Raw genomic sequence first — 27,745 nt, 5'->3', positions numbered from 1 at the left:
TGCTGGGTTCCCGGAAGACGATAGTGTGCTCTAAGTTAAATGAGTTACTCCAACTCAAGTGGCAGAGATGTGTGTTGCTAAAAGCTGAACCTTGCTGATAATACCTGGGAGAGGACGAGCAGGTGTTACCGAACCCACAGTTCAGCGCAGGAGCGTTATGTGCTCCACTGAACTGGTGCTGAAATACTTACGTGCCCGTCTAAAGCCCATTTATCATTCTTGAACTTGTTAACAAAGTTTTCCACCGGGCCTGTTATCTGATAAACCTGGAGCAGGAGGTGGACATCTTCTCTCTTGTAGATACCTGCAGGACAACACGGGGTGTGAGAGGAACCGGAGATCTGTGGTCTAGCAACCCTGCCTCACACCCCATTCAAACCCAACCTGTGCAACAAATAGTCCGAGATCCCAACATTTCTGGAGGTTTGCAGTCGCGTTAGCGAGCTCTCTACCTGAACTCAGAGATGCTTAAGCAATAACATTGTCTTCCCAATGCAAGAAACAACTCCTGCATCATATAAGCATGTCACTGTGAAGTGATAAAACCCGAACAAAAACCACCCCACGGACCCCAGTAGGATAATAGACCATCTGGAGAATGGAAAAAAAAAATCTGAGCCGTCAGTGCTTAAGCTTTATAACCAGTTCATTAGGAGAAAAGCACTGAACAGGGGATAACGAACAAAGAGGTGTTTACACCATTTTACTTCATTAGCGTTAACTAATTGTGGATCTGAAACTGCGGTAGAAAGGGAATGGAGCTTAATGGGGCCGTCTGAGCTCAAGGCCTGGCTTGCAGCTGGAAAACAGCCTCTGCCCTGGGCAAGCAAAGTCAAGTCCAACACTTGGGTCCCTATGAACCTCTCCGAGAAGAGGGGTTCAGAGCTCTGTGGTTTTGCTGAAGAACCAGCAGGCAATCAATATGCGTCCACAAAACCAAACAATAATTCTCCTCTGCTCATCGACTCCAGCAGCCACTTTTTGTCAGCAAGCGACTGCACCTGCCAGGGTGAGCACAGATCAATAGACGGCACTGCCATGCTTGGTCCGCTTACCTGACACCTGTAGTTTCACACCACTGTGATCTATCAAGGTGGCATTGACTTTACTGGTGGCAGGATCGAAGCTGGTGACAGTGAGCATCGCCGACTGCTTCTTCCCCATGTATTCGTAAGAGCCTTTCCACAGGGAATTCTTCGCAAACACATCAGCAGGCACTGGGGACAACCAGCAGGAACTGGGGACAACAAGGAAGGGAGGAAGGAGGGTTACTTGAGAAGAGTTGAATGAATTTCAGGGCTAGTGCTCTGTTATCACTGCTAATGATTTCATACTGTGAAAGTCTCTGGGGAAGAAAAGAAGGCAAACAACAGACAGATACGAAGGAATGAATTTATCTAAGGATGCAGTGGCTGGTTTTCAGGCTCAGCCAAAATGCATTTAAAAATGGTCTTTAGAAAAAAATCAAACTGATTTTTTTGGGGTTTTTTTTTGCAAAGTTTGGAAAGTTGAGTCCAACAAGCTGGCATGAGAAAGTCTAAGTGCAGCAAGTTAGAAACCAAAGGAAAATGATCTTGGCAGTAAAAAAAAAAAAAGTTCCATGTTGTTTTTTATTTTCAAAATACAAACGTTTATCATTACAAACCCCCCCAACCAGCTCTTGTTTGAAGGAATGCACAGGGCTGGTATTTTCATAGACGCTTAAGGGAGATTCAGCAGAGGTTGGGGGGCTCATCTCCCTTAGGTGTTTATGAGACTAGCAACCCAAGTGTACAGCCACCTCCGAACCCAGCAGAGTGTCTGTGGTTGTTACCACCATAGAGGAAAGGCAGGGAGCAGCCTCAGTGGCTTCTTACATCTCTGATAGATTTTGGACCAGAGCCATCGTAAGAGGGTCTGTGGTATCACTTATTGCCACTTTGTAATTCCACATTTCTCTTGTTCAGATTAAATATCAACGCCTCCCCTGGAACGAATGGCCGCACTACAGTACCTGACACTTTTGCAAGGGGTGGATCTCGAGCAGTGCCAACTGGTCTTCCACTAGGTCGAATATCAGCTAGAAAGAAGAAGCAAACCCGCGGCAGATTAATAGGATGGGACGCTGAAATATGGTTAAGTCATTTCCCCTGGGGCAGCTCGTGATAGATGAGTGGGAACTGCTTCCTACTTGCTTCCCAAAGCTCAGATATTTGTTACGGTGAAGAAAAGAGCAGCTAGGTACAGAGATGTAAGTCTCAGACTAGCATTTCTCACCCCTGCCGGTACGGCTGCACATCCCTAGTTAGCAGCACCTCAAAAAGGATGCTGAGCAGGCCCCCGGGAGCTGGGGGCCTGTTCAGCATCCTCGATTTGCATTTCCGCCCTCGATTTGCATTTCTGCGAGAGGCCTGATTCTAGTGGGAATTTCATCAAAGGCTGATGCAGGTAATCTCCACTAACTGCTAGTCTGGTATCTGCAAGCTGCATTTACCTGGCATGGCAGACTTGGGTGCTCTTTCTTGAGTTCATCTGGAGTTGGATCAGGCCCTACATTATTCATATTAGACCCGCGGTCACTAAATAAAACGCTGACCAGCACAGCAGCACCACCTAACACACGTGAGGAGACAGCTAATTCCTCTTGGATCATCTCTTTGTGGGATGGGTACCAAGACTAAACCCAAACCAACACCTCTATTCCTGCCCCCCTATGGCAACCTGGGGCTCTTACCAAGGCAAATGGGTGGTTTTCCTGTCCAGCTGCCATCTGCTTTGCAAGTCCGGTGTTCAGATCCTCCAGTGAGATAGAACCCACTCTGACAAGAGTAGATCAAGGTGTAGCCCAGGGATGGCAAATCCAGAGCGCCTACGTTAGCATGGGATGGGGTCTCTGGCTGCTTACAGTGGTGAGCTGAAAGATGAGCAGTGGTCTAGATTAGAAGCCTTGCCTGGATCTACATGGAAGGGGCAAATGCCATGGAGGTCAAGGTTTTCCCCAATGAAGTTCCTTCCTGCTCAACACTTTGTGTTGCCTCTCACTGCGTTTGACATGCTCGCATGCTACGGGAATCCAACAGGCCAAACCCACTTGTCTCCGTAGTTAGACGGCTGCTACTTTTTGTAGTATTAAAACTGTTTGGGCATCCCCAGATCCAGCCACAAGCAAAGCTTGTGTTCACCCAGCCATGGTGATGTTAATAAATAATGGGCTTCCATTGAAATACTTGAAAGTGCACATAGGGCCAGAAAAGTCACTTGGGCTACCATGTAAACTTCCCAATCAAACCCAATCCATTCGTACACCAGTCAATAGTCTCTTATCAACAGTGCCTCAAACTCTTTCAACTCCCTGACACTTAAGACCTTTCCCCCCAGGTTTCCGTCCTTGCCAGGGGCGAAGATTCACTGTTCATTGGAACAACAAAGAGTCACTGGAGGACACGGGACAGCTGAGACAAACCAGCTTACGCTCCAAGGCAGTCACAAAGGGAGCGAACGACACCGAGCAAGGAGGAACCATGTCCATGCAGTCCCTATTCCTGAACGTGACTCTTCTTGAAAGCAAGAACATCTTGTCTTCTCCTCTATGCCTTCTTTGGCCTTGTCCCCAACATCAAGTCACCATGTAAACATGCAGATAGATGACTTGCCTGAAGGCAAATCCTACTACCTTTGCAGAAGAAGATTAAATCATGATAAGGCTGTAGCTATATCGGTAGTGCTAGACAGCTACTGAGCGATGGATTCTCTCCTTATTTTGCCTCCCTCAGATGGGCTGCCTGAATAAACCCATGCACCAGCCTGTCTGCAGAATCACAGGGGCAAATCCTCAGAGGGGCTGAGTGCTTGTGATTCCCACCATTGCTCACTACCCTTTTAGTCTGTATGGCTCCATCACAACCTGTTCAATGTGCCACCACTTTCCTTGAGGGGTGACTACGCAACTCAGAAAGCCAAGCTTCCCCTGATCCTTGCTCTAAATTTTCCTCTGTGGACCTCAAAGCCTTTTTCCAAACCTCAATGAATCTTCAATGCTCTCCGTGATATGTCATCGTTGTCATCATCATCATCATACCATTTAAAGATAGTAAAACTAAGTTACCGACAGTCTCAATGACCTACTCAAGGTAACACAGAGCACAAGTGGCAAAGGCTGTAATCATTGTGTTTTAGTCTTCAGTGTATTACCAATAACTGCACCTAATATTACCCCTGCAAACTGCACTGATGTAGGAAGCTTTATGAAAAACCAAGAGATGACAGCTTAGCATTTCTCACTGTCACAGGTCAGCTGCAGGCACATCTTTGTTTCAACTCTTGTGAGCACCAGCCTACTACCACTTACAGCTGTATTTGCTGCTTTATACCTACAATCTTCCTATCCAGGAGTCAGGGAATCTAATTACAAAAGGAAGTTACAGAGAATCGCCGCTCCCTTCCAGTGCAGTGGAGCAGTATATGTGCAGCTTTGATTCTGCATGTCAAGCATTTTAAATGACACACAACCAATTCAGCTATCTTAGGCAAGTTCATCTTGGACTGGGGACAGCAAATGGGAAAATTATTCACTGAAGAAAGTGAAGAACAGGTTCGAATACATCCTAGCAGAAAGGGAGAGAACAGGACCCTGGGGCTGAGATTTAACTCATGCTGGGGTATGACGAGCTTCCTGGTCCTTTAGGACCCTAACAGAGTGGTGAGCTGCAGTATGTAGATACTTTCTTTGAGCTGGAGTGGGAGCTGGGGAATCGCACACCTTTCAAAGCAAGAGACAAATCATCTGCTCTAGAGGTTTTTTGGCTGAATTGGTTCATGAAAACTGAGATTTTTTTTTTTTCTGGTTGTGACTATAAAATCATTGGGTCGTACAAAGTGTGCCACAAAGCCTCACCGCAATGCAAGGTCAAGAGCTTTCTCTAAAGGTGGGGGGAATAAAAAATCAAGCTGGCTGCCATGAGATCTAGTGTGTCCACATCAACAAAGAAGTGGCAGTGTGGTCCCCTTTGGCTCCGCGATATTTTCATACTCCCTCTTTTTCAAATCTCTCACTGGAGCAGCCGGGGATTCACTTTGTAAAGCAAAGGAGCAAGGCGAGAAACAAGGCTCCCCCTCCGACACTTACGGACACAGTCGGGCTGCGCTCCGCTCCATGTCAGGTTGGGGAGACACGTTCTGGTGGTGGATCCTTGGAGCAGGTAACCCTTCTGACACTTGAAGAATATAATGCTTCCCACCTATTGCAGAGGAAGACAGTGTAATGCGAAAATTAATTTTTTTTTAAAAGTGATATGTGGCCAATCCCAGGGCATTTGAAACCTTTGGGAGACCTTCATTTTTGCTTAACTGTTCATACAGCAATGGGGGAGCGTGGTTTGTATGTCATATATTTGCCCCCCAACTGGCAAGATAAGTTGCAATGGGGAGCGTTTGTATGTCATATATTTGACATACAGGCAAATACAATTTGCAATGGGGAGCGTGGTTTGCATGTCATATATTTGCCCCCAAACTGGCAAGATAAGTCGCAATGGGGAGTGCGGCCTGTATGGCATATATTTGCCCCCAAACTGGCAAGATAAGTTGCAATGGGGAGTGCGGCCTGTATGTCACGTATTTGCCCCCAAACTGGCATCCCTGCAAGACAAGTTCTAAAGGCGGTTGAAATGTTTCAAAACTGGAATTACTTTTCCCATCAAAACGATGCATTTTGCCTCCAAAATAATCCAGGGATAGAATTGCATTAGCATTCACGTCCAGTCCTTTACCTGCTTTTGTATTAGCTGTTCGAGGTGCTCCTACAGGCCCCAACAGGATTAGGGCCCTGTTTTGGCAGGAGCCATGCCAACGCCCAAGAAATCATTATTCTCCTCTCCAGGAACAGTGATTACGTTTGACCTTCTCATACATATTTAGACGGACATTCAAAATAAATACCGCTGACCATAGGAAACATCTGTTACTTATAATACAAAGGTCATCGTGGGCTCGGGATTCTGAAAAGTGTACTAGAAATGGAACCGGGCTGGACAGATTCACTTTCTGTTTCTCAGAGACCATCAGCACGATGCTGCTTTATTTAGGTCTCCATCATGGCAAAAAAATGTTCCCATTTAAAAAAGCAAATGTGGCACACACACACACACACACAGAAGCATTCTTGACTCCAAATTTCAATTATACCATTTAAAACCTGCTCTTTTTTAATTTGGTTTCTGCTATTTAAGCACAGCGGTAATGTAAAAACTCCTACAATCAGTGCCCTTGGAAACATTTTTTCAGTCTATTTTTCTACAGGTGGCCTTGCATTTTTTAATTTTTTTTTTTATGCGGCAGTTCGAGATGCGCATTGCAAATGATGAACGCATTATCCAAATATCAGTCTAGAAATTGTGACCCAACTCAAATCAATGGGTGTTTTCTCACTGACTTCACCAGGGCTAGGATTTCACCTAGCATCACGGGAAACAGAGTGACATCAGATTTACAGCTGATCCCCTCCGTCGTGTCCAGTTTCACACCCATCAAAGTGCACGCGTATGGCATTTGCAGATGTTAGCATAGTGCTTGCGAATCTTTTTGCAGGCTCAGCCTTCAAAGCCCACCAGAGATCTGGTGCACTTTGTCATCCTGTCTGCTTACCCCAGGGGTGTGGAGCGATGCAAGATAGCATTACCTGATAACCTTGGGAGTTGTTCTGCATCCCAAAGAGAGGCACACCAGGATCCACACATGTGGTGAGAGTAGGATCTTAAAAGGAAAAAGAGAAACGGGCAGCATTGTAAAGAACCTAGATAGGGAGGATGTTCATGAGAGCACGTCAGAGCTGTGCCTCTATGCCCACTTTTGGCCCAACAGCCCCGTCATACAATTTAAAAGAATAGTTCACACTTTCCTTTCCCATGGGTGATACAGTCGCTATCTAAATAATCTGTACTAACAAGAAGACACATGGCTATTTCAGTCTCTCATGCCTTGGCTGTTCCAACACAAGGCAACCAGGGGCACATTATGGCACGGACAAAAAAACACGACACAATCTGCCTGGCATTTCCGCACGTGATTATCTGATTATACAAAACTCCTGCAGGGGTTGGTACTCTGGCATCTCAGGCTGGGCAGCACCATTTTTCAGTAGACATCAGCAAAACCATAGCAGGGGCTCATGACTCACTAGACATGGGGTGCTCAATCTCCCCCTCTTCCCCACGGGCTCATGGGATCTGGCCTGTTAGGCTCCCTGGAGGGATGGCAATTTAGTGGCAGGACAGCGGTGGCAATTAGCAGTGTCACTGCTCCCTTGCCGCTGGATTTCCAAGTCCTGGCCCTGGGAACAAGATCCCACTGGCGCACATGGGGCTGGAACAGCGGCAGCAGCAGCAGGCCCAATCTGGGATGCACGAGGTCAGGGTTGGGAATGGGGCTGGATGCTGGGCTCCATCTGGGGCCAAGAGTTTGCACATACCAGATCAGGCCCGCAGACCAGACTGTCTCTGTGGGCTGCATCTGGTCACAGGTCAAGCACCCCTGCACTAGACCATATATAAGGAAGAAGCTGGAGCAGGAGCAGGTGGAAACATTTAAAAACATTTCCACAAACCCCCCAGAAATGATTTTTTTGGGATAAAAATTCACACGATAAATAAAGTTCCTATCTTTTGATCGGCTCCAACTAGCATCCTCTGGCACTAATCACACGGGCAGGCAAAACCCACAGCCTCCGAGGGCTCCTCCAGCTGCCCACCCCTGTGGGCATGGACAGATTAAACGCTCTCGTAAAGGAAGGATGGGAACTGATCACGATACCACTGAATTCACAGAACAATCCCACAGGAAGCAAGGCGATACAGCAATACCTGACCCCATTTATTATGGGATAAATCATAATAGTTTAGTTTTACTCACAGTAATACCTGACCCCATTTATTATGGGATAAATCATAATAGTTTAGTTTTACTCACAGTAATACCTGACCCCATTTATTATGGGATCAATCATTATAGTTTAGCTTCACTTACTGCAGGACTGAGACACACAGACTAAACAGTTATACCAGATCAGCCGATATCATCCCGAGCGGTAGGTCTTCCCACTTTAAAACAGTGCAAATGCGTGTCTGTCTGGCCATGCCCTTAAGAGACTGCTCCGCTGTATGGCTGAGAAAGGAGTGGGTGGGAAATACGTGCATTTTGGTAAGGCCTCCCCTCCATCGTAGCTCTTCAGGTATCACAAAAAACTTTTGCTTCCTGGGGGGTGATGCTGAGAGTGAACCACTTTGCTTGTTGGCTCTGCTGCCTTCTCTTAGGTTGCTCTACTGTCCTCTGTTATCTGGGTTGAGTGTATCTCAACCCCCTAATGCTGTAGGCAGGGGTCCCAGTGGGGAAACAGTAAAGTGGCTGGATGCATAATAGCTGGATTCTGCTCTAAGAATCAGCAAAGGACCCGATCCCAATCCAGTCCCACATGCAGGGGGTTTTGTGGCGCTGGGTCACTTGGATGCCACACTGCTGTCCCATGCCACCTTTGGGTTTAGCTTGCGAGAGGCTCTTTTACATCTCCTCTGTTCCCGTTGCAGCGGGACTGCGGTCATTATGAAAGGCCATGCAGCGAGGTTGTCCATCTGGATTCTGCTTTGTCACCCAAGAGTCAACTCGGAGTCCTGCTATTTTGCGGTGATAGATGGTGACCGGAGATGTTAATGCATCTCAGATTCATCATCTCTCATTATGCCTAGTTTGGCCCAGTCCATCAGAAGATGGACACACACCATTCAGAAGGAATACCTGCCTTTACCATTAGAGCATACATTTGCTCTTTTTTCCCCAGTGCGCAGACATGAGCTGGGAATCAATCGAATGCAGGCGGAAATGCAGCAAGTTTATATGAGGTTACAGATACATGTAACAATTGCAGCCAAATCAAAGGCCATTGATATCAGCTGTTATGACGGTAATAGAGAAGCCTGCATGATCTAGGAGGGAAAACTATGGCAGCAAAACCTCTGCAGCTTTCATCCTGCTTCAGCGAGGGTCCAAGTTGGGGTGGTTTAGTTGCAGGATGAGGTGGATGCAGCAGTTCGCTTCTAACAACTGATGTGTCCTTCTTAGCAAAAGCTTTCCCTCCCCCTTAAAAAAAAAGTTAACAGGTTTTTTCAACTTGAGTCCCAAGCTGATCAAAGATGTTACAGTCCCTGATCAGGGAAGCAGCACAGCAAGCAAGTCTTATTGAGAGAGGGTGATGCATGACAATCCTGGATGGGTTCATAAGGAAGCAGAACCAGCCACGAGTATCGTATCCGTACTCCACCCCTGCAAGCCCTAAGATGCAGCCCCCCTTCTGACTTGCTCACACAACCAGAATCAAGTCAAGGCAGAAGGGACCTCGGGTGGTTCATCTACTCCAGCCCCCTGCTCCAGGCAGGGCTGCTTTTTGCTTAAAGCATCCCAAACAGAAAATCTGTCTAACCTGCACTTAAAAAGCTTTTCAGGCATAATCTCCACAAGGCGTTTAGGAGATCGGTTCCAGCGCTTGACCACTTTCACAGCGAGGAAATTCTTTCTAACAGCCAACCTAAATCTCCCATGTTGCAATTTAAGCCTGTTCCTTGTCCTGTCTTCCAAGGGCACAGAGAGCAACTGAGTGATTGCCATCCGTGTGTGGGTTTTATTTTGGGGTTTTTGTTGGTATTTTTGGAGACTGTTTGCAAATCCCCGCTCAGTCTCAGTAGACAAGAAGGATGCTGAAAAGGCCTCTCTTCTGCCAGGAGCGGAGAACAGGTAAAAGGTTCAAAACAGCAAGAACAACCTTGAAGAAGACTCTTCCCAGAAAAAGGCTGAGAACAATCAGCACGGACGGAGCAGCAGGCAGCCTAGCTTGCTAAATTGGCACGCCATGTGCCAGTGCAAGAGAAGGCAGTGCACGGATGCAAACAGGGTTAAGTGCTAGGCCTGGACCTCCACACTGAGCTGAAGTGAGTTGCCATCGCCCAAGGAGCCGTGGCTCTCATTTTGCAAGAGAACAGGATAAAAAATAGCGTGTTTAACTGCAATGCTAGTGATGCCAGCAATGCCAAGGGCTCATACAGCATGGTGATGGGCCTGGCATAAATGCACAGGACAGAGAGATGCAAAACTCTAGAACCCGTGGTTCAGAGGTGATGCCTTTTATTAAAGAAACTAAGAAATTGCAAAAAATAATTATTTTTTTCTGCAAGCTTTTGGGCTCGGGGAAAATGACAGATGGTAAAAAAGTCCCCGTAGGTAGAAAATAAACTATATTTTTTTGCACAGAGGAAGCTGAAGGTGGAAGTCTGTTCCTCCGGGTCCATGAGAGTGTCTTTGTGAGTCGCTCTTTGATGTGCAGATCTGGCAGGATTCTTTCCCCGGTGGTATCAGGCGCCAGAAAGGCAGGGAGGTATAGAAATCTTTCTTGTTGCTCAAAAACATCCAAAATTGGCTAAAATTCAGCATCTTCCATGTGTCGGGGATGTATTTGGTAGCTGTGTCAACCCAAGACAAAAAGAAATGCAAAACTCTACAACTCTTGGTTCAGAGATGATACCTTTTATTAGACCCCCTAAGAAATCACAAAAAGAATGATCTTTTTTTTTGCAAGCTTTTGGGCTCACGCGCCCTTTTTCAGGCTCAGGGGTAATTCAAGATGGTGAAAGGTATCATCTCTGAACCAGGAGTTTTGCATTTCTTTTTGTCCCAGACCAACACGGCGAACAAATACACCCCTGAAAAAAGCACAGAGATGCCACCAGAGGATGGCCGTGCTTACAAAATGTCAGTCGTGTCAGACAAGGCTCTTTGGGTCAATCCCATATCTTTTATTCGACCAGTCAAAGAGTTGAAAAAATTCTTCTTAGTGAGCTTTGGGGCACAAACGCCCTTCATCAGGCTGAGGAGGTGTCTGCAGATGGTCTGTGCCCTTCCTGGATGGAGTGGTAAAGCAGCCAGAGGCCAGCACGTGTGCAAGAAATGTCAGATGGGATCCTTCTGTAGTCCCCACTCAGCTCCCTCCGCTTCTCCACGGCACGTTCAGTACCTCCGTGAGCACATCCAAACTCTCCCATATCATTTGTTCCCTAAGACTCAGATGAATCGGATGTACCCGGGTACAGGAAAGAGCCGCTGGCAAACCAATGTACAGCAGAGATAGATTCATAGATTCATAGATGTTAGGGTCGGAAGGGACCTCAATAGATCATCAAATCCGACTCCCTGCATAGGCAGGAAAGTGTGCTGGGTCTAGATGACCCCAGCTAGATACTCATCTAACCTCCTCTTGAAGACCCCCAGAGTAGGGGAGAGCACCACCTCCCTTGGGAGCCCGTTCCAGACCTTGGCCACTCAAACTGTGAAGAAGTTCTTCCTAATGTCCAGTCTAAATCTGCTCTCTGCTAGCTTGTGGCCATTATTTCTTGTAACCCCCAGGGGCGCCTCTGTAGGCCCTTAACCATACGAGTGGCCCTTCTCTGGACCCTCTCCAGGTTATCCGCATCCCTCTTGAAGTGCAGCGCCCAGAATTGCACGCAGTACTCCAACTGCGGTCTGACCAGCGCCTGATAGAGGGGAAGTATCACCTCCTTGGACCTATTCGTCATGCATCTGCTGATGCACGATAAAGTGCCATTGGCTTTTCTGATGGCTTCGTCACACTGCCGACTCATGTTCATCTTGGAGTCCACTAGGACTCCAAGGTCCCTTTCCGCTTCTGTGCCACCCAGCAGGTCATTCCCTAGGCTGTAGGTGTGCTGGACATTTTTCCTCCCTAGGTGCAGCACTTTGCATTTCTCCTTGTTGAACTGCAACAAGATAGAAAAATCTCTGTCACTCCTCACTGCAGCTAAGGGGCAAGGGGAACACGAGCTCTGTAAGCGACGGGCTCAGACTTTTTTTATTCCTTATGACCCACGCGATCAACCTCTTCATGCAGCATCCTGACGTGCTTCCCCGAGCTCTCCCCGGGTCCTTGGGAACTGCAAGTCAGTAAACAAGGCATACAAAGTGCAGCCAATTTGGTGCTGCAACACAGCAGCTAATTCATTTCACTTTATTCGGCTCGGCTGAGCCTCCGTCATTTATCACCGGTGCCGTTTCCATGGCACCTGATGGAGGGCCCCAGATAAATCACAGCGTCTCCGATAAAATAAAGAAATAAATAAATACATACCAGCCCCATCCCGCGGACGAGGCGGAAGTTGATGGATGGCGCAGGGTGAAGCGCATTAAAATCCGGGTCTCCTGGCTGTATTTTGGGGGCCTGACAGCACCAGCAGTATAACGTGGCGCGAGAATGGATGAGACCTGAATAAATAATGCCCGTCGCTCGGCCGGGAATTGACGGCTCGGGTCAGGGTTTTGCAGACAGACAAGTCTTTTCGCTTCCTGTGATTTGTGGCAGGGAGATGCATCTGAAGGAGCAAAGTAAATTTCTCTGGCGATAAAAAGGGCCGCGTTTGTCATGCCCGCTAATACTGTGGTTTGATGCACTCCTCCGCAGGTGTGGGTGCCATATTCTTGAGGATTGATGGCGGGGTCCTGAAGAAGGCCTTGCGGAGAGGAGATGACGCATTAAGAGGCAACTCTGACTGAGATATTTAAGAGCTGCTATAGCGGCCAGCGCCGCAGAGACGGCACCGTGTTCCTGGCCAGCTAGCTAGATTAAAAGTCGAAAACAGCGGGGAAAAAACCCGACGAGTCCTTTCTTAGTGACACCATCTGACACAGGAGGACAAAGATGTGAATTGGTGGCAGGTAAATTTAGAACAACGCAGGCTGTTTTTTTTTAATTATTTATTATTCTTATTCTTAGTGCCCAGATAATACGGGCCTGATGTCAGAAATGGAATAGATGTGCTGGATAGATAGGCAGCACGTAGTCCGCTTCGGGAATTTACTGCTGCAGAGTGAAAGGCTGTAGCTGGATTGCAAAACAGGTGAGACAATGTTATGACTAATTATAATTATATGCTTCCTTGAGCTTGCACGAGGCTTTGGAAGCCACAGGAAACTGGCAAACAGAGGAAGCGTTGCAATTTGTATCTAAGTCTGCATCCTAACCCCCTAGCTGGGAAGAGTCACTCTTGGGATTCGGTTTGCTATGCACAAGCCCCTTCACTTTTTCAAGGGTGCTGCACTTCTGTGAGGAGCATCTTCCATGCTGGATACGATTCCAATATAGCAGAGGATACACGTGTGTGTGCACATGCACGCACATGCACACACACTGTCCTCCTTTGGTAGTGATTTTACCTTGTTCTCCCTGGCTTTGTTGTTTGCCTAAATACAAAATACGAGTCAAGCTAAGTGGAATGCGATAGCTCCTTTTGGTGGATGGAAACAAACTGGGGGCCTCTTTAATACTGGTAGCTGCACAAGCTATAAAAACAGCATTATCATCTTATGCATTTGGTTGCCAACAAGTCACTATAGCCATCGCGTAGGAACGTCGCCCTCCCAGCTACACACAGCACCGCACAACTTGACTGCGGCAGAAAAGAAGGGACTGCCTTCCTCAGAAGTGTTGTGGAGGCAGGATGCAGGAATGGATGGACCGATTTAGGACAACGAACCCCACGAGGCTCTTTCTTGCCACTAGCTGAAGCAATCAGACTAAAACAAAAACGTTGTCAATTAAACGAAAAAGTTATGCTCCTATTTTCCTGGAAACTAAAACTAAAAACGGATGATTTTTGTGGGCAGGGCAAGAATAAAACGGTACTACGGCAAAAAGAAACCCAGAAGCGGCCCATATTTTTGACCGAGCTCAGTCACTTGCTCTACCACAAGCACTGGAATAAATGGCCAGAATTTCAAGAGGCTAACTCCCATTTAGGTAATTCGATTATTCAGAGGTGGCCATCCTCCAGCAAAATCCTCCTGGGATTTCTTACTGGGAGCTGCTAGAGGCTGAGCTTGTAGGAAATCTTTGCCTCTCGACCACAGGGGTCGCATGAATAAAAAACCCGGTTAATTTTTGCAGCAATTGGGGCTTTGTTGTAAATGCTCGAGGCCAGCGGGCATGGCAAATGAGCAGAGCTGGCTTCTGGGGCCTGTGAAACCTGTGAGTGAAGCAAGCCCACATCCAGGGGAAAGGCCCCCGGGTTCTCCTAGTTCTTGGGGGGCCTCGAGGTCTACACCGCTGAAACTAGAAAAGTGAGCTGGCCGCATGCCTGTCTTGTCTGCCAAAGGGAATTGCCTATCTTCCTTCCAGGCCTGACCGTAGAAGACACGGGGGGCTAGGTAGGAGGAAGGGGAAAGAAGAGGGTTGAGACAGGATTTATGGAGGAACGGTACAGTCACCCACCCTGGCGATCTTTAAAATTGTCTTGACGCCCACCTTGCTGAGGTCATCTGATCTCAGCCATCTATTCTGCCCAAGTGCAGGGGGGCTGGACCCGATGATCTGCAAGGTCTCTTCCAGCCCTTAACAGCTATGAAACTATGACACCTGAGCCAGCCTGGGTGAGACCTCGAGGTCTTTGACTTTACCTGTGCAGGTGCAAGGGGCTGCTCTTACCTATGCAGCTGGGCTGGGTCCCACTCCACATCCCGTCAGACTGGCAGAACCGCCGAGCTGATCCCACCAGCACCAGTGGGGCCAGGCAGGAGAAGGAGACCGACGAGCGGTACGTGAACCCTCTGTCTTCTCTCCTGCCTTGAGCCGGTATCCCAGGATCACCGCAAAACACAGCTGGAAAAGTGAGCAGAGGATGGCGATGGAGCTCATCACAGACCGGAGGGAGTAATGGGTTACGTTTGCTTCTATTAAGGGTCAAACCCCCCGCCCCGAATCCCTAACTATCAACTGCACTGATATTGCACAGGAAACTGCTAGCAGCAGATGGCATGCTGGCTGCTTTCTGGGCACTTCCGTTTAATATAATTGACTTTTCCTTTCTCCATGCAGGTAGGAGGAACAGAAGGTTTCTGGGGTCCCCCCCTGCCTCGCTCTTTTTTTTGCATAACGGTGTGGTTAACATGAAAACCCCTCCTTAATTGTACAATGTCAGATCGCCACGCGGTGCACATCACATGCACAGCCCGCTAATTATACAACAGCCGGGGAAAGGGGTAAGGGACGCAGTCAGGTCTTTGTGCCGCTTAATATGAAAATAGGTATTGTGTTGTTGCCAACTGTTCCACGAAAAAAGGGAGCTAAAATCTGGCTTGATCAGCATGAGGCGTTTAACTAATAGGTACTGAATCAGACACGCTGGTTTTAATCCAATCGGAAACCTGCCGCGGGGAAGCATTGCAATGCCCGCTGTAGCGAACGGTGCCCTTTGTTGGTGCTTTTCAGTTGAGGCCTTCAGACACTTCAAGGAAGACTTCAAAAGAGCTCAGCTCCTCCTGAGCCACCTAAATAAGGCCCTGGATTTTAAGAAAGGCTTTGCATGATGGGGGATGCTGGAGTATGTGCCTTCACGTGATCCAGGAAGACAAATTCCCTGGGAGGGCACAGCACTCGGTGTCTTTGCCTTAACCCCGCCACATTTGCACACGAACGAACGTGGCGGTCTGCTTACGAAAGCACTGCGGGATTTCTCCGCTCCAAGTCCCATTCCCTTCGCAGGTCAGGACAGCAGGGAGAGAGAGCTGGTATCCTTCCAGGCAGGCATAGCTCACGCTCGAACCCCAGCTAAAATCAGAGCCCACGACTTTCCCATTGGGGAGGGCTTGAGGGGATTTGCAGATGATAGCTGAGGAAAGAAAAATATAAGAAATAAGCACAGTTCAGTTCCGATGACTACTTAACCTAGTTGTTTCCATTAGCAAGTAAATCCACATAGGATCAAAGCTACGTTCAGCTCTCCAAGAAACTCTCAGTGGGTTGGGTTTGCAAGGGGGCCGTGCAAATGTTTCCTGCTATATACATGTGTTCGCAAAGGGTGTGGGGTTGCTTTGAATTTTATGAGCAAATGCATCCCAAATCAAAGCCGGGTCAGGAGTTGGGGGTTTTTTTTGCGAGGTTCCACCTAAAATTACAAATCGGATCCAGAACGGTAGGAAACTCAGGCCCAGGTTCTTTAGAAGATCCAGAGAATTTGGAAAATCTGAAAGCGTGTTGAGTGACCAATTAAATGAAGAAATACTACGAATTTCACGCAGTTCGGGTTTGCTTTAGGAAGCGTTGCCATACCCTTGCTTTCAAACTCCTAGCAACGATCCGTCCAGATGCTCAACAATAGAAACAGGCAGGGTTTCCAGTTGAGAATAGGGCCCTGTTATCTATGATCTTGCTCTGGTAGCTCAAAGTGGCAAGAAATGAAGAAGAAAAAGAACGGAGCACTGCTCTTTGCAGCTGCTGACTCAGATGATAAGCAATCAATTGTATATAATGGGTCTGCTGCAGTTTTACCAGCATTGGTACCATTCAGAGAATGAGGTATTGCACAGGCACATCTAGGGCCTTGACCAAACTTTCCTTCTCTTGCTATTCTAGTACAGGTAAAGAAACCCAGAAGTATCTATCTATGCTAACTGTCCTGAGCCCGGGCTCTGAAGCCTCAGATAGCAGCTAGTCAGAGGCAAAGCAAGGAGCTCAGTCCCTCTTAGGAACTGATTCCTCCCACAGACAAGGGCATTTCCAAAACCTCTAGGCTCATTCCTCCCCCCACAGTATCATTTCTCCTATAAAAGTCAGACTCCGAAACACTCCCTTTGGAAGCAGGTTTTACATTATGTCCCGCTGGGCTGCACCCTGAAGAGGAAAGTTTGTGAACAACATATATCTTGTGTTTTCTACTGTTCCTTACCTTCTGTTCAAGTGATGAATTATTAGTGCTATGCTAAGTCTATTCTGGTTGTCTGAACAGTTTTCCTACTCATTCAGATGGAATTAATTAGCAAAGGGATGAATTATTCAGGCTGATCAACCAGTTAACTGGCCAGCAATCAATGGATAACCTCCAAGCAACAAAGTATTACAGAGGACTAGTGTATTTAGGGACCATCCCAAGGCTTTGATGCAGAAGCCCAAGGGACGGCGGTGGGGTTGAGAGCTCAGGTCAGTGCAATATCATGGTGGAGAAGGAGACGCATCCCAGCAAGAAACACAAAGCTGAAAATATAACGACGAGCAAACATGCAAAGATGAAACAAATGAAAATATGTGAAAACCCAAGTGATCTTTAAACACGAAGCTACAGCAGAGGCTGGAGAAAAGACGCGGGATGGCAGTTCCTCTGCTGAAGGGGAGTGCTTGCCCAGCTGGAGTGCTGCAGCATACAGCAAAGCTCTTAGACTTTCACTCATTTACATAAGAAACACTTATGAGCGTAATGCAACAGCTAGCAAACCCCAAAACATTAATGCCACCGGATTAGTAAACCGTAAGCCACACTTTAAGAAACCATAAAGCATACAGGTTAAATAGTATACAAGAGCTGGGTAATATCTGGGTAAGCCTGTCACTGCAAAGCAAAGGCATGGATTATTTATATCTAGTGAACCACAGCAGAGGTTCAAAACGGTGGCCATTACTTGCTGATCTGTTTGTGCACTGGGCTGTTTATGATGATGGATTCTGCCGCCTCTCCCTACGAGATGGAGTAGGTGCTACCTTTTCACAATAATTTACCAAGCGTGCTTCTGCCAGCCTTCCACGTCTGCTGCATCTCTCCTTCCTGCCGTCTGCACAGTGCTATGAATGGGCCAAACGTGGTGAGAGGTATCGAACCTCGGTTTTGTTCACAGAAGACAGTGACTGCTGTAGAGATAAAGCACCTGCCCTTTGCCGTCTTGGTGCCTGGTGCCAAATGCCAAGCACGTGTGGGTAAGGGAGCCCAACATGCTACTAAATCAGAATGGAAATGCTTTGCCCTGGTGTAAATGGTGACAACAAGGTGGGGACAACGGGGCTGTAACATATTACACAGTACGGGGATAATTTCAGAGTCAACAGACTCCTTGTGGGAGAACTAGATGAGTGTTTTTCTCTCTTAAACCACAATGCAGGCCACGCGGCAGTTACTTTTGGGTCTGCTGCGCATATTGGCTTCCACCCCAACATACATCTGTCCCCTCGCGTTGCTGAGTAATTACTCATGCAGGTCAGTCCTACAGGAAAGATGGCCCAGTTGTCAGAAGACAAGCATGGGACCAAGGGGAGTCCAGAAAAGTCACTTAGCCTCGGTTTACTATCAGTAAAATGGGGATAAGGTCCCAGGAGCCGCAGGAAGCGTGTGGCTTATAACTTAACATCTTTAGACATGTACAGTTGACAAAGCAGGGTCTCACCCTTGCAGACAGGCTTGGTGCCATTCCAGGTCCGGTCTTTTGTGCAGGTCAGAGACGATGCTCTGTCTGACTCCATCATGTAGCCAGGGGTGCACTGAAATACTACCGTTTTATTGTAGGTGAAGTCATTTCCTAGCCTAATGCCATTGGCTGGCACACCCGGGTCACCACAGTTTATCACTGGGAAAGGAGAAGACACAGTAGTTACATTTCTGGTGCACACACCACGTGGATGATACAACGGGCACATATTTTAAGATTGTGTTTTCTAACCCAAGACGTTTTCCTGACCTAGTTGTGGACTCAGGCAGTGCCTTTCACTTGCAGATTAAAGGAGCTGAATGTGCTCCCTATATATGATGTACATCGTTGGCTTCTGAACTACCGCCTCATCGGTGCCTGCACGCCAAAGGGCAGGACTATCACATGCAAAGGCAGCCAAGAGAGCGAGGCTCCGGGACAGCTCACATCTGCTCGTGAAATTTGTGATTGGAGACTGGGAAGACAAAGCAGAAGCCAGAGCATTCATTGCAGGAGGTGCTCAGGAGCCTCAAAGAGTTTGTGTGAAGAACTGTTTCGACCAGCACTAGTTAATTTAATGGTCTTTCCCCTGTGCTTGTGGACACATCCAGTTCCCTAACTAGGTGTTTAGCATGTGCTCCTGGACAGCCTAGCCTGGGAGTCTCCCATGTATTATTCATCTCATCTTCCATGAACACCCCTCCAGGCACCTACCTGTACACTCTGGAGTGGTCCCAGTCCAGGTCCCATTGACAGTACAGTGCCTGCTCAGCACCCCTGTAGAATAATACCCTTCCCGACACTGATATATAATGGAGCTGGAGAAAACCAAGCCATCATTAAACATGACTCTCGTGTTGCTGGGAGTTCCTGGGTTTCCACAAGATATAACTAAAAAAGCCAAAAGAGCAAAGTTAAAAAAAGAAGAATGAACACCGCCGCAGTCTCAACAGAAGCAAACCGAGCTGCAGAGACCTCTGGATTAATCAATGGATCTCAAGATGCGTTGGGTCAAATCCACTTATTTTGCAGCACAGGAAAAAACATCCCAAGAACAACAGCCTCAATCGCTAGGGCAAATGGCCGGGCAGGACCTCTGCGGCCGATGTGCAACTTCCATGTGCAGTACGGACATCTGCATGAGGGATTCACTGCCCTTGAAACCCTCTTGCCTACAAAATACTTACCACGTTGGCCTCATCCAGGGATTCAAAAAGGTACCCCGACCCTGACAGCCAACATCCTTGCTATTGGTCTTACGGAGGGGAAGCCGGGACAGGCTTTCTGTCCCTTGATGCTGACCACCGCAGGCACAAGTTGTACTAAGGTATGCAAACCTGATCCGAAATACAGATGCACTGTGGACGAAATGGGGAGAATAGGGGCAGCTGGTAGCCAGAAGATCCCAGGCACTTCGGGGTCAACAGATTATTGCAATCTTTATGAATCCAGCCCAGATGGGGCCAGCCAATGCCAGGTGACATCTTTTCAGGGATCCATGGCCTGTGCAAAATGAAGTGCCACATCTGGAACTGGCTGGGCAGCAATTGGGTCAGCTGCTGCTGACAATCACCATCACAAGAGTCTCAAAGAGAGGTCCAACTGAGTCATGAATCATCCCATTTTCCACGGCATAGTCCTTAAAGTTCAGGGGAGAGAGACTTCTGAGCACGGAAATCTGGACCCTCATCTGTTTTGGAGCTCAAGTGGTGGTCTCAGATAATCTCTGCGTGGACTGGACCAACCCCTGGAGCCCCAGGATCTTTAAAAAGTGCGGTAATCTGGGTCTGAGCTCTGTATCTTTGGCTTGTTGCTGCTCTGAAAGCCAAAAGCTTTGCTGACTTCAAGGGAATCAAAGCAGCAGGGGACTCGGCTACCCTTTCATAATGGCAGCCACGCTCGGTTCTTGCTCGCGTCTATCCAATTATGCTTTCAAATGGGGGAGAATATTGCGAGGATACAATTATAGGTTTGTCACTGCTCAAGTTTTATGTCTAAACTGCCTCGGTGCTGCTGCAATAAAAGGGCATCAGCCTAAGCAGTGGTACGTGCAGCCCTGTCATGACAAAATAAGCACCTGCAATAATTGCATCCAGCCCTCATTTACTGTGGAATTACAGTACATGAAAGAAAATCACATGAATCAATAAAAGGCTTAAACTGCTTGCCTCCAACTATCTGACAAGGAAATTCCCCCTTGGCAATGCACTGATGTCTCTCTGCCAGAGCATCCATTTGGGACTACGAGATGCCCGCTCTCCTCACTCGGTTGCTTCCCCCTTCCCCCTCCCCACCCACGAACAGGGCAACGGCATGCACAAAGGATGGGGATACTGGCTGCTACCCTGCATGTGGAAAAGAGACCCGCTTACGGGGCAAGAGAAACGCCCCATGCACAGCTCAGCAATGCAGCAAGAGCATCCTTCTCCTTCCTTGTTCCTCAGTTTGCTGACAGCAGGTTAACATATGAGCTTGTCAGATGTGTATCTGTTTGGCAGGGGGAAACTAATAACCATTCTGGACTGTGCGTACAGACATTTTGCATGGCACTAAAATCACTCAGGGTACTTTCTAGTTACAGATTCCTCATGCATTCAATGCCTCAATGATACATGGTGTCATTTCCAGGAGATGCTGGTATAAAAGTCAGATTCTATCAACCTAGGAAAAGCTCTGGATTTAGTATTTCACTGTGCCATCAATGCACCAGCCTCTCTCTCACCCCGCACCGGCCCCATCTATGTACCCGATAAAGCAGATGCAGCCAATTCTACAATATTTATCACATGCCTGCTCCACAATTAATTGTGACTTTGGAAAAGGTTGCAATGGGAAGGGAGAAGAATGGTGCAATGTTCCAGCAGAGCTGGGCGTGTGAATTTGGTGGTCTAATTCCAAGCTGACGTCAGCCACAGTTTGCCTGCTCTGGATATTAAAAAGGATGTGGGCTTTTTATGGTAAACGATCAAGCCTTCAAGTTGCATTTAAAATAAATTAGTTCCCTGTCCCACAACCAAGGAGTGATCCAGGTGAAGAGCTCCCCCAGGCTTTGGTGCGAGTTGTAGGCATCATGCTGAACTGAATCCTGGAAGAACATGTATTGGCACTGGCATTTGGATTGAAGGCAGATCAAAAACAGACACCCTCCCCCCACCCCTGCCCACGGGGAAAAAGGGTATCAAGAAACCAAGTGCCTATCTGGATCTTATTGGACTTGCTTCTTCTTTTACAAGTAAATATTTCAAGAGAGGATGCTCAATTGCCAAAGAAAATGACAGATTTTAAAAAAAGAGGAAGTTTTGATCCTCAAGCTGCAGAAATGCTCCTGTAATTATGGGACCTGTGCACTGGGTCTTCCCAAAATGGGGAAGAAGAATGGCTAAATCATGCCTGCTGCTAATGGCCCCACAGAGATGGCAGTCAGGGATGAGAAAGCCCTTGTCCTATCCCCTGTGCCACTGACCCCTGTGCATTGGCAGGAAGGTGGATTTGGCACTGGTTCTGCACCACAACCAATCCCACTGTCGGCGGTGGAAAGCAGAGGGATCTTTACTGGGAATGGGGTCCAGTGGCCCCACTGCATCTCCAGATTTGGGCTCATAAACCTGCGTGTGCCTACCTGACAGCTCTGCAGATGATTGGAACTAAAAGGTATTTAACAAACTCGTTCACCGTTCCCTCCTTACTGCTGATTATTTTTGGGAACTTCCCTCAGCCGTGGCAAGCGAAATCGGATTGAGCTGTGCAGTCAATACCACTTTTGCTTTTTAGCAAGGATAATGCAGTATTGTGCAGCATGCACTTCTATATAGTGCCATTCAGTGGAGGATCTCAACGTGCTTTAACATGATTCATGAATTCAGCTCTTATGGACGGCATTAATGCACCAGTTTTAACATACGGTGAAAATTAGGGAAGGGCAAGTGAAGTCATTTGGCCAACATTGCATAATGACTCTGCGGAAGAGCTGGGAATTGAAACCAGGGGTCCTGATTCCCAGCTCCCTTCTCTACCAGAACACCCTACCCGCGCTGAGACATAAATTGAACCCAGCAGTCCTGACTCCTGGCCCTCTTGCTCTAGCCACTAGGCAAAATTCCCCTCCCAGAGGTAGGGAGAGAAGCCAGAAATCCTGACTCCCATCTCATAGTGTAACGACCAAATCATCCGTCCTGCCTTGTGACGGTACCACAATGCTCTGCTTGGTTCCCCAGTAAGGCAAGGGATGCTTATAACCAGGGATCCTGGTTTTTTTCTGATTTAAAAAATCCCTTAATTTTCTGTTAAAAAAAGTAACCCCAAATCCACATTGTCCCATGATTAAAATGAAACAGCACTATATCTAGATCTCTATATATTTCATTTAAATATTTCATTGTGTTATATTTCATGGTGTAATATTTCCGTGTTTCATTTAAATCGCAGAACAATGTGGATTTGGGGTTACTTTTTTTTAACTGAAAATTGGGGATTTTTTTAAATCAGAGAAAACCAGGATCCCTGCTTATAACTAAATGATACACAAGGGAATGGAAAATAATAATAATAAAAAACCCCTGCAATCAGATTGCTTCAATCTCTTGGCTCCTTTTCTATTTCTTTACCAAAACTAAACAGGGTGCCTACTGCATTCTGATAGAGTCCTTCTTGGAGCCAACACCACAGATGGGGTTGTTAAATGTAATCACAATCGCTGCCAAAGATGACAATGGGGGAGACCAAGGAGAGAATTACGATAAGAAATGAGTGTTTCTTGGGCACTGAAAAGTAAGATCGGGGGTTTGGGAGGGGGAAGATCTTTCTCACTTACGGCATTTTGGACTGGTGGGAAGATTCACTCAGAGACTGGGTAATCCCAGTAAAAAAGACAGCTAAAGTCAGTCTTGCCCAGCAAGCCTTTCCATGATGCATGCACTTAGTCTGGGGGGACAGGCATAATGTTGGAGGTCCGGCTGCACACCTGTAGAGGGGCTGCCTACATTGCTCACCTGCCTTTGGGCTGCCCCTACCCATCCCCATGGGGGTGGCTGGGGAGTGAGTGGGCTTCTAGCTCTGCCCTCTTGCCCAGTAGAAAGGAAGCAGTGCCAGGAAAAAGAATCCAGATTCAAAACGCAACCCCTCTGGCCTCAAAAAACCCCCCAAAACCCATTCAATCTGGAAGTCCCCTAAGATGCACTTAGGGACCAGGATTTTCAAGAGCTCAGAACCGAAACACAAAGACCTGCAAGCTGAGTGCTGGGCTCTGTGTAGTGGGAGCTCAGCACTTGCAAATCTGGCCCTGAGAAATTTGGCTATGGCTGAGGTTTGGAAGCCGGAGCCTCTTTCATCATTTCATTGCTTTCGCTCTCTGCTATCAAGTGGAGAGCAGGTTTGATTGCTTTCCACCTCTTAAAATTGCAGTTATTAAATCAGGATGACTATTAATCAAGGGTGACTTCGAAACGAAGGCAAGTGGGAGCGTAGCTCCTGTGATAGCAGGCTTCATCAGCTGGCAGCGTTACGTCCCGACTTCCCGGTTCTTTTTTTTTCTCAATGTGCAAATGAGTTTTGACTCCTGAGGGGGGGTGTATGTGCGTGTCCGCATCCGTGTCTGTGTGTGTGTGCGTGTCCGTGTGCACCCGCGTGTGTGCGTGCATGTGTGTAGTGGAGCCAGGAGATGTGTGTGCCTGATCTGGGTGTGGATTAGAGTCCATGCTTGGAGCAGACCTGGGAAGTGATGGATTTCTGTGCATGCTACTTCTGCTTGGTTCAGGACTAGGCATTGTGTAAGTAAAGGCAAGCGATGTTTTGAGCACGCCCAAACTCTACTGCACTGATTCATCCTCTATTAGGAAAAACAAGCCACGAAAGCCCTGGGAATCTGCGACCACTCAAGCAAAGGCAGCATTGGCCGTGTCAGAACAGCGGGTGAGTAGCATCTCTTTACTTATTACGCAGGCTTCAAAACCCCGTCTGCCCTGCCGGGTGAATTCCATCAAATCACGCAGAGCACCCGCAGGTAGCAAAACAATGAGGTCCTTTCCTTCACAGCTAGTGGCATTTTAAAAATGTCTATGATCACAGAACTAGAAGTGCATCCATTCCCTTGAGGAAGAGCAACAAAGCTTCCCCTTCTTTCCCTTGCAGAGCTGTTTGCTAAGCAGGGCTCCAGTCGAGGTGGTATGTAAACAGAGCGGTCCCACGCATCCCGCCGGTCTAATCCTTGCAGCAGACAGACTCATTCTTCTGGGTTTTGCTGCCATTCACCAGGCAGGCTGAAAGGCTTTCCCAACTCTGTCTGACCTATCAGGCCAAATCCACTGTTGGAATAAGACGCAGCCAAGAGCCTTCGGGGGGGTCTTAGCGCCTTTGCTCTGGGGATGGTCCTTGCCACGCTGTTTAAATTAAACAGCAACCTACAGTCCACCGAATGTGTAGGGAGGAGAAAAAAAAAAGAGGAGTGGGAGGGGGGAATCCCCATCACCAAACAGATCCTCAGGATCGGGGCCACTTTTTACTCCTGTTGCACCATTTCTCTGCTTAGAAAAGAGGGAAACAGCAGCCAGGGCCCCCGCTCCTCCTGGATGCAGTTGCTGTTGAATTCATCTGGTGCAATAATAAACATTATAGATGCAAATGGTCCATTCAGCTTTTCCACACGATGCGGGGAGGGGAAGAGGAATATAAAAAGCTGGGCTGCATCTAGCGCTGCAATTGTGCCTTCCATTGTGAAGGGAAATCAAAAGCCTCCCCCACTCTCGCTCTTGCGTCTGCTCAGACAGGAAGATGACGGGGGAGGGAAAAGAAAAAAAAAAAAGCAGGCTTTTAGGATTTCATTTACATTTTAAAACTTGCTGGAAATTAAAGCTAAATGAGGCTTGAAATCTGTGATCTCAGGAAGCCAGAGAAGCTGGGCGTAGTGGATCCGATGCGGCTGGAGCTCCACGAAACACGCTGAGTGCTGAGGACTTCCAGCACCTACTGATACTTTTGCTCGCACGATTTCACCCCATTTTGCCCCTTTGGGGACCAATTTTGTGTCCCCCCTCCTCAATCACTCTTCACCTCTTTTTCTCCTGAATTTCCAAGTAGCTGGAAAGCCCTGAAGAGTCACAAGCAAGTCAGTCCCGAGGCCGCTGCGACCCTTGGGGCACCTTAGATGCTGGAACAAATTAGGGAAATAAAAGGCTCCTTTTCACCAGGGAGATCTAGAGCCAGGTCTGCTACACCTCTCTTTCAGACAGTTGCATTGCAGCAAAGCCTGTGCCTCGGGTGCCTCAATTTCAAAGCAAAGCGCACACTAGAACTGCTTCACCCTGCGTGAAATGGGGAAGCAACGCCTTCCTTTTCCCCTCCCCGGTCTCTTTGGACTGTCAGCTGCATGGGACTCTCATTACACGTGTGTGTGTAATGCTCGGCCTGGCAATCTCAGCTGGGACCTCAAGGTGATCCTGGAGTATTAAGCAACCACCTGAGTGATCCTGGAGTATATGCATGCTCTGGCAGAGCACTAGCAGAGCCTTGCTGTGCACAAGGGGCAAAGTGGTTTGAGCCATGCCCCATCACTCAGCCCCCTCTCCAGCTGCATTAACAAGGAGGCCAACTAATGCACAAGGGCTTTCTGCGCAGTGGACCCAGGTCTAATCAAGACTGGCCTGGGACCCCTCCATGCTTATTTTTGCATAGCAGCTAATTTGAAGGTATCAATTTGCCCTCGCTCCCCAGGCAAGACAGAACTGATGACCCTTAAGCCGCGTCAGGCTTGATTATGCTTTCTGTGCCCGGCTAGCAGGCAAGTGCCACGAGTCAGGGGGAGAGAGTGCCTCACAGAGGCACTGAATAGTTGTGCTGCCACGCTGGATCTTTCTCTGCTCTGATGCTGAATGGGGCTCCCAGGGAGACTTCCATTCACTCAAATTGAGTAATGCAGAAATATTGAAGGGGAGATGCAATTTAGCAGGTTTTTAAACATGATTAGTCCTGATTTGGGGCTATGGAACATACTAATCACTCTGATTCATACCACGCCTCTGAGACCTTTAATCACTAGTATTTTTGGTGGGGTTTTTTTTTTAAACAAGGAAAGAAACATGGAACTTGGGGGATGGAGCAGGCAGCCGCCTGTAAACCCCTGTTTGGTTGAACTGAGGCCTGGATGTGGATAAGTGGAAAAGTGGGCAGATGTGTGGATAAGTCTTGGGTAGGAAGCAGAGAAAAGGAGTGCATCTATACAAGATGATTTACTGCGGAGCTGACTAATTAGCTCCATAATAAAGCGTCACTGTCTACATGTGAGGTGCTGTTAGGATGGAGTAAACTCATTGGCTCATCTATAGGATAGTGCTGCCTGACACAAGTACTATCCTATAGTAGAGTTATTTATTGCATCACAGCCCATGTGTAGATGCATGAATGCTGTGTGCCCCTGGAGGCTTGGGGTGCAGTGAGTTCCCTCAGGCAGCGGCAGGGTGTTGGCGGTGAGCGGCGAGCTCCTGCAGACGGCTGCAGAAGTGTTGGCGGTGGTGGGTGGGAGGCAAGTGCTAACCAGTGGTCAGCGACCACCCGCAGATGACACCGGCAGCGGCCAGTGGCAATCAGGGAGTGCCTGCAGATGCCACTGGCAGCATCAGCGGTGCTTTTTGCAGGGGGTGCATGTGCACCTGCACCTGGGAGCAAGAAACTCTGGCACAAACTGCACCAAACTTTAGTGCTTTGCATTAACAGCACATGTAGACACACTCAGGGTTGCTGGTTCAAGTCCTGGGTTCAAATCCTGACTCAGGTCTTAAGTGACAGTGTCCAATGGCCTCAGTCTCAGTGACCCTGTGTCTCACCCCCAAAGTCAGATCTGCAATAGCACGGGGGTGGGAGGTGGGTGGAAATGCGGGTCGGGATTGATGAGCCCTGGCAGAGCTGCGTGTGGGAAGCCAAGCCTGTGGCAGTCTAGGGTTTGATTAGCCGGGCTTGCTGCAGTTCTGGACTATGATTCACTGGCACTAGGAATCTGGGGCTAGAAGAGATGACTATTTTTGGTGTCAGGATTAAGAAGATCTGGAAAAAAGAAAGCGTGTGCATCGATTGCATAACACCTGCCCAAGCTCTACCAGTGCGATTAGCTCAGCCCCATCATCTGTCCTGAATTCACTCACTACAGCTAAACAACGCTATAAATACCTCTGCCAGAAAGTTGAATCTAACACTCAGAGAGTACAGGTCTAAGAATACCTTGTCAAGCACGCATCTTGCCATGAATACAAATGACAAACACAGCACACTACTCATTGTAATTTGCTTTTCCTATGCCGGCTGGTGAGCACCTAACATTATGCAGCCATGTTATAGGCATAATGTTACCAGTATTCATAAAACTGTGATTAAAAACCCCCCCGCCGCTTGGATCGATATTTTGGTAACTTTTTTATCCGATGGGTTATTTATCCTGGGAGTCGCACACACAGACCCACCTCATCCTCTCCACCAAAGAAGAAAAAAAAGCCCATATAAACTCAGAAAGAAA

General features: G+C 47.8%; 1 protein-coding gene across 1 annotated transcript in view; it reads right to left on the bottom strand.

Annotated features, from left to right (window-relative positions):
* Positions 1-27,745, bottom strand: part of LOC102368221 (CUB and sushi domain-containing protein 1) — a gene marked incomplete at its 5' end in the record, with an annotated part of 292,700 nt that overhangs the window by 13,297 nt on the left and 251,658 nt on the right. Inside the window, 10 exons of the mRNA XM_014523449.2 lie at positions 192-304; positions 1,056-1,217; positions 1,994-2,059; positions 2,714-2,893; positions 5,105-5,216; positions 6,656-6,729; positions 14,507-14,680; positions 15,516-15,689; positions 18,229-18,408; positions 18,964-19,140. Coding sequence (XP_014378935.1) covers positions 192-304; positions 1,056-1,217; positions 1,994-2,059; positions 2,714-2,893; positions 5,105-5,216; positions 6,656-6,729; positions 14,507-14,680; positions 15,516-15,689; positions 18,229-18,408; positions 18,964-19,140 — 1,412 coding nt within the window. The remainder of the gene's footprint in view (positions 1-191; positions 305-1,055; positions 1,218-1,993; positions 2,060-2,713; positions 2,894-5,104; positions 5,217-6,655; positions 6,730-14,506; positions 14,681-15,515; positions 15,690-18,228; positions 18,409-18,963; positions 19,141-27,745) is intronic.

This window comes from Alligator sinensis, unplaced genomic scaffold (genome assembly GCF_000455745.1).
Source record: "Alligator sinensis unplaced genomic scaffold, ASM45574v1 scaffold994_1, whole genome shotgun sequence".
In the NCBI taxonomy this organism is placed as follows: Eukaryota; Metazoa; Chordata; order Crocodylia; family Alligatoridae; genus Alligator; species Alligator sinensis.
The sequence above is the reverse complement of the archived record's forward strand: the minus strand, read 5'-3'. Positions and strand labels throughout refer to the sequence as shown.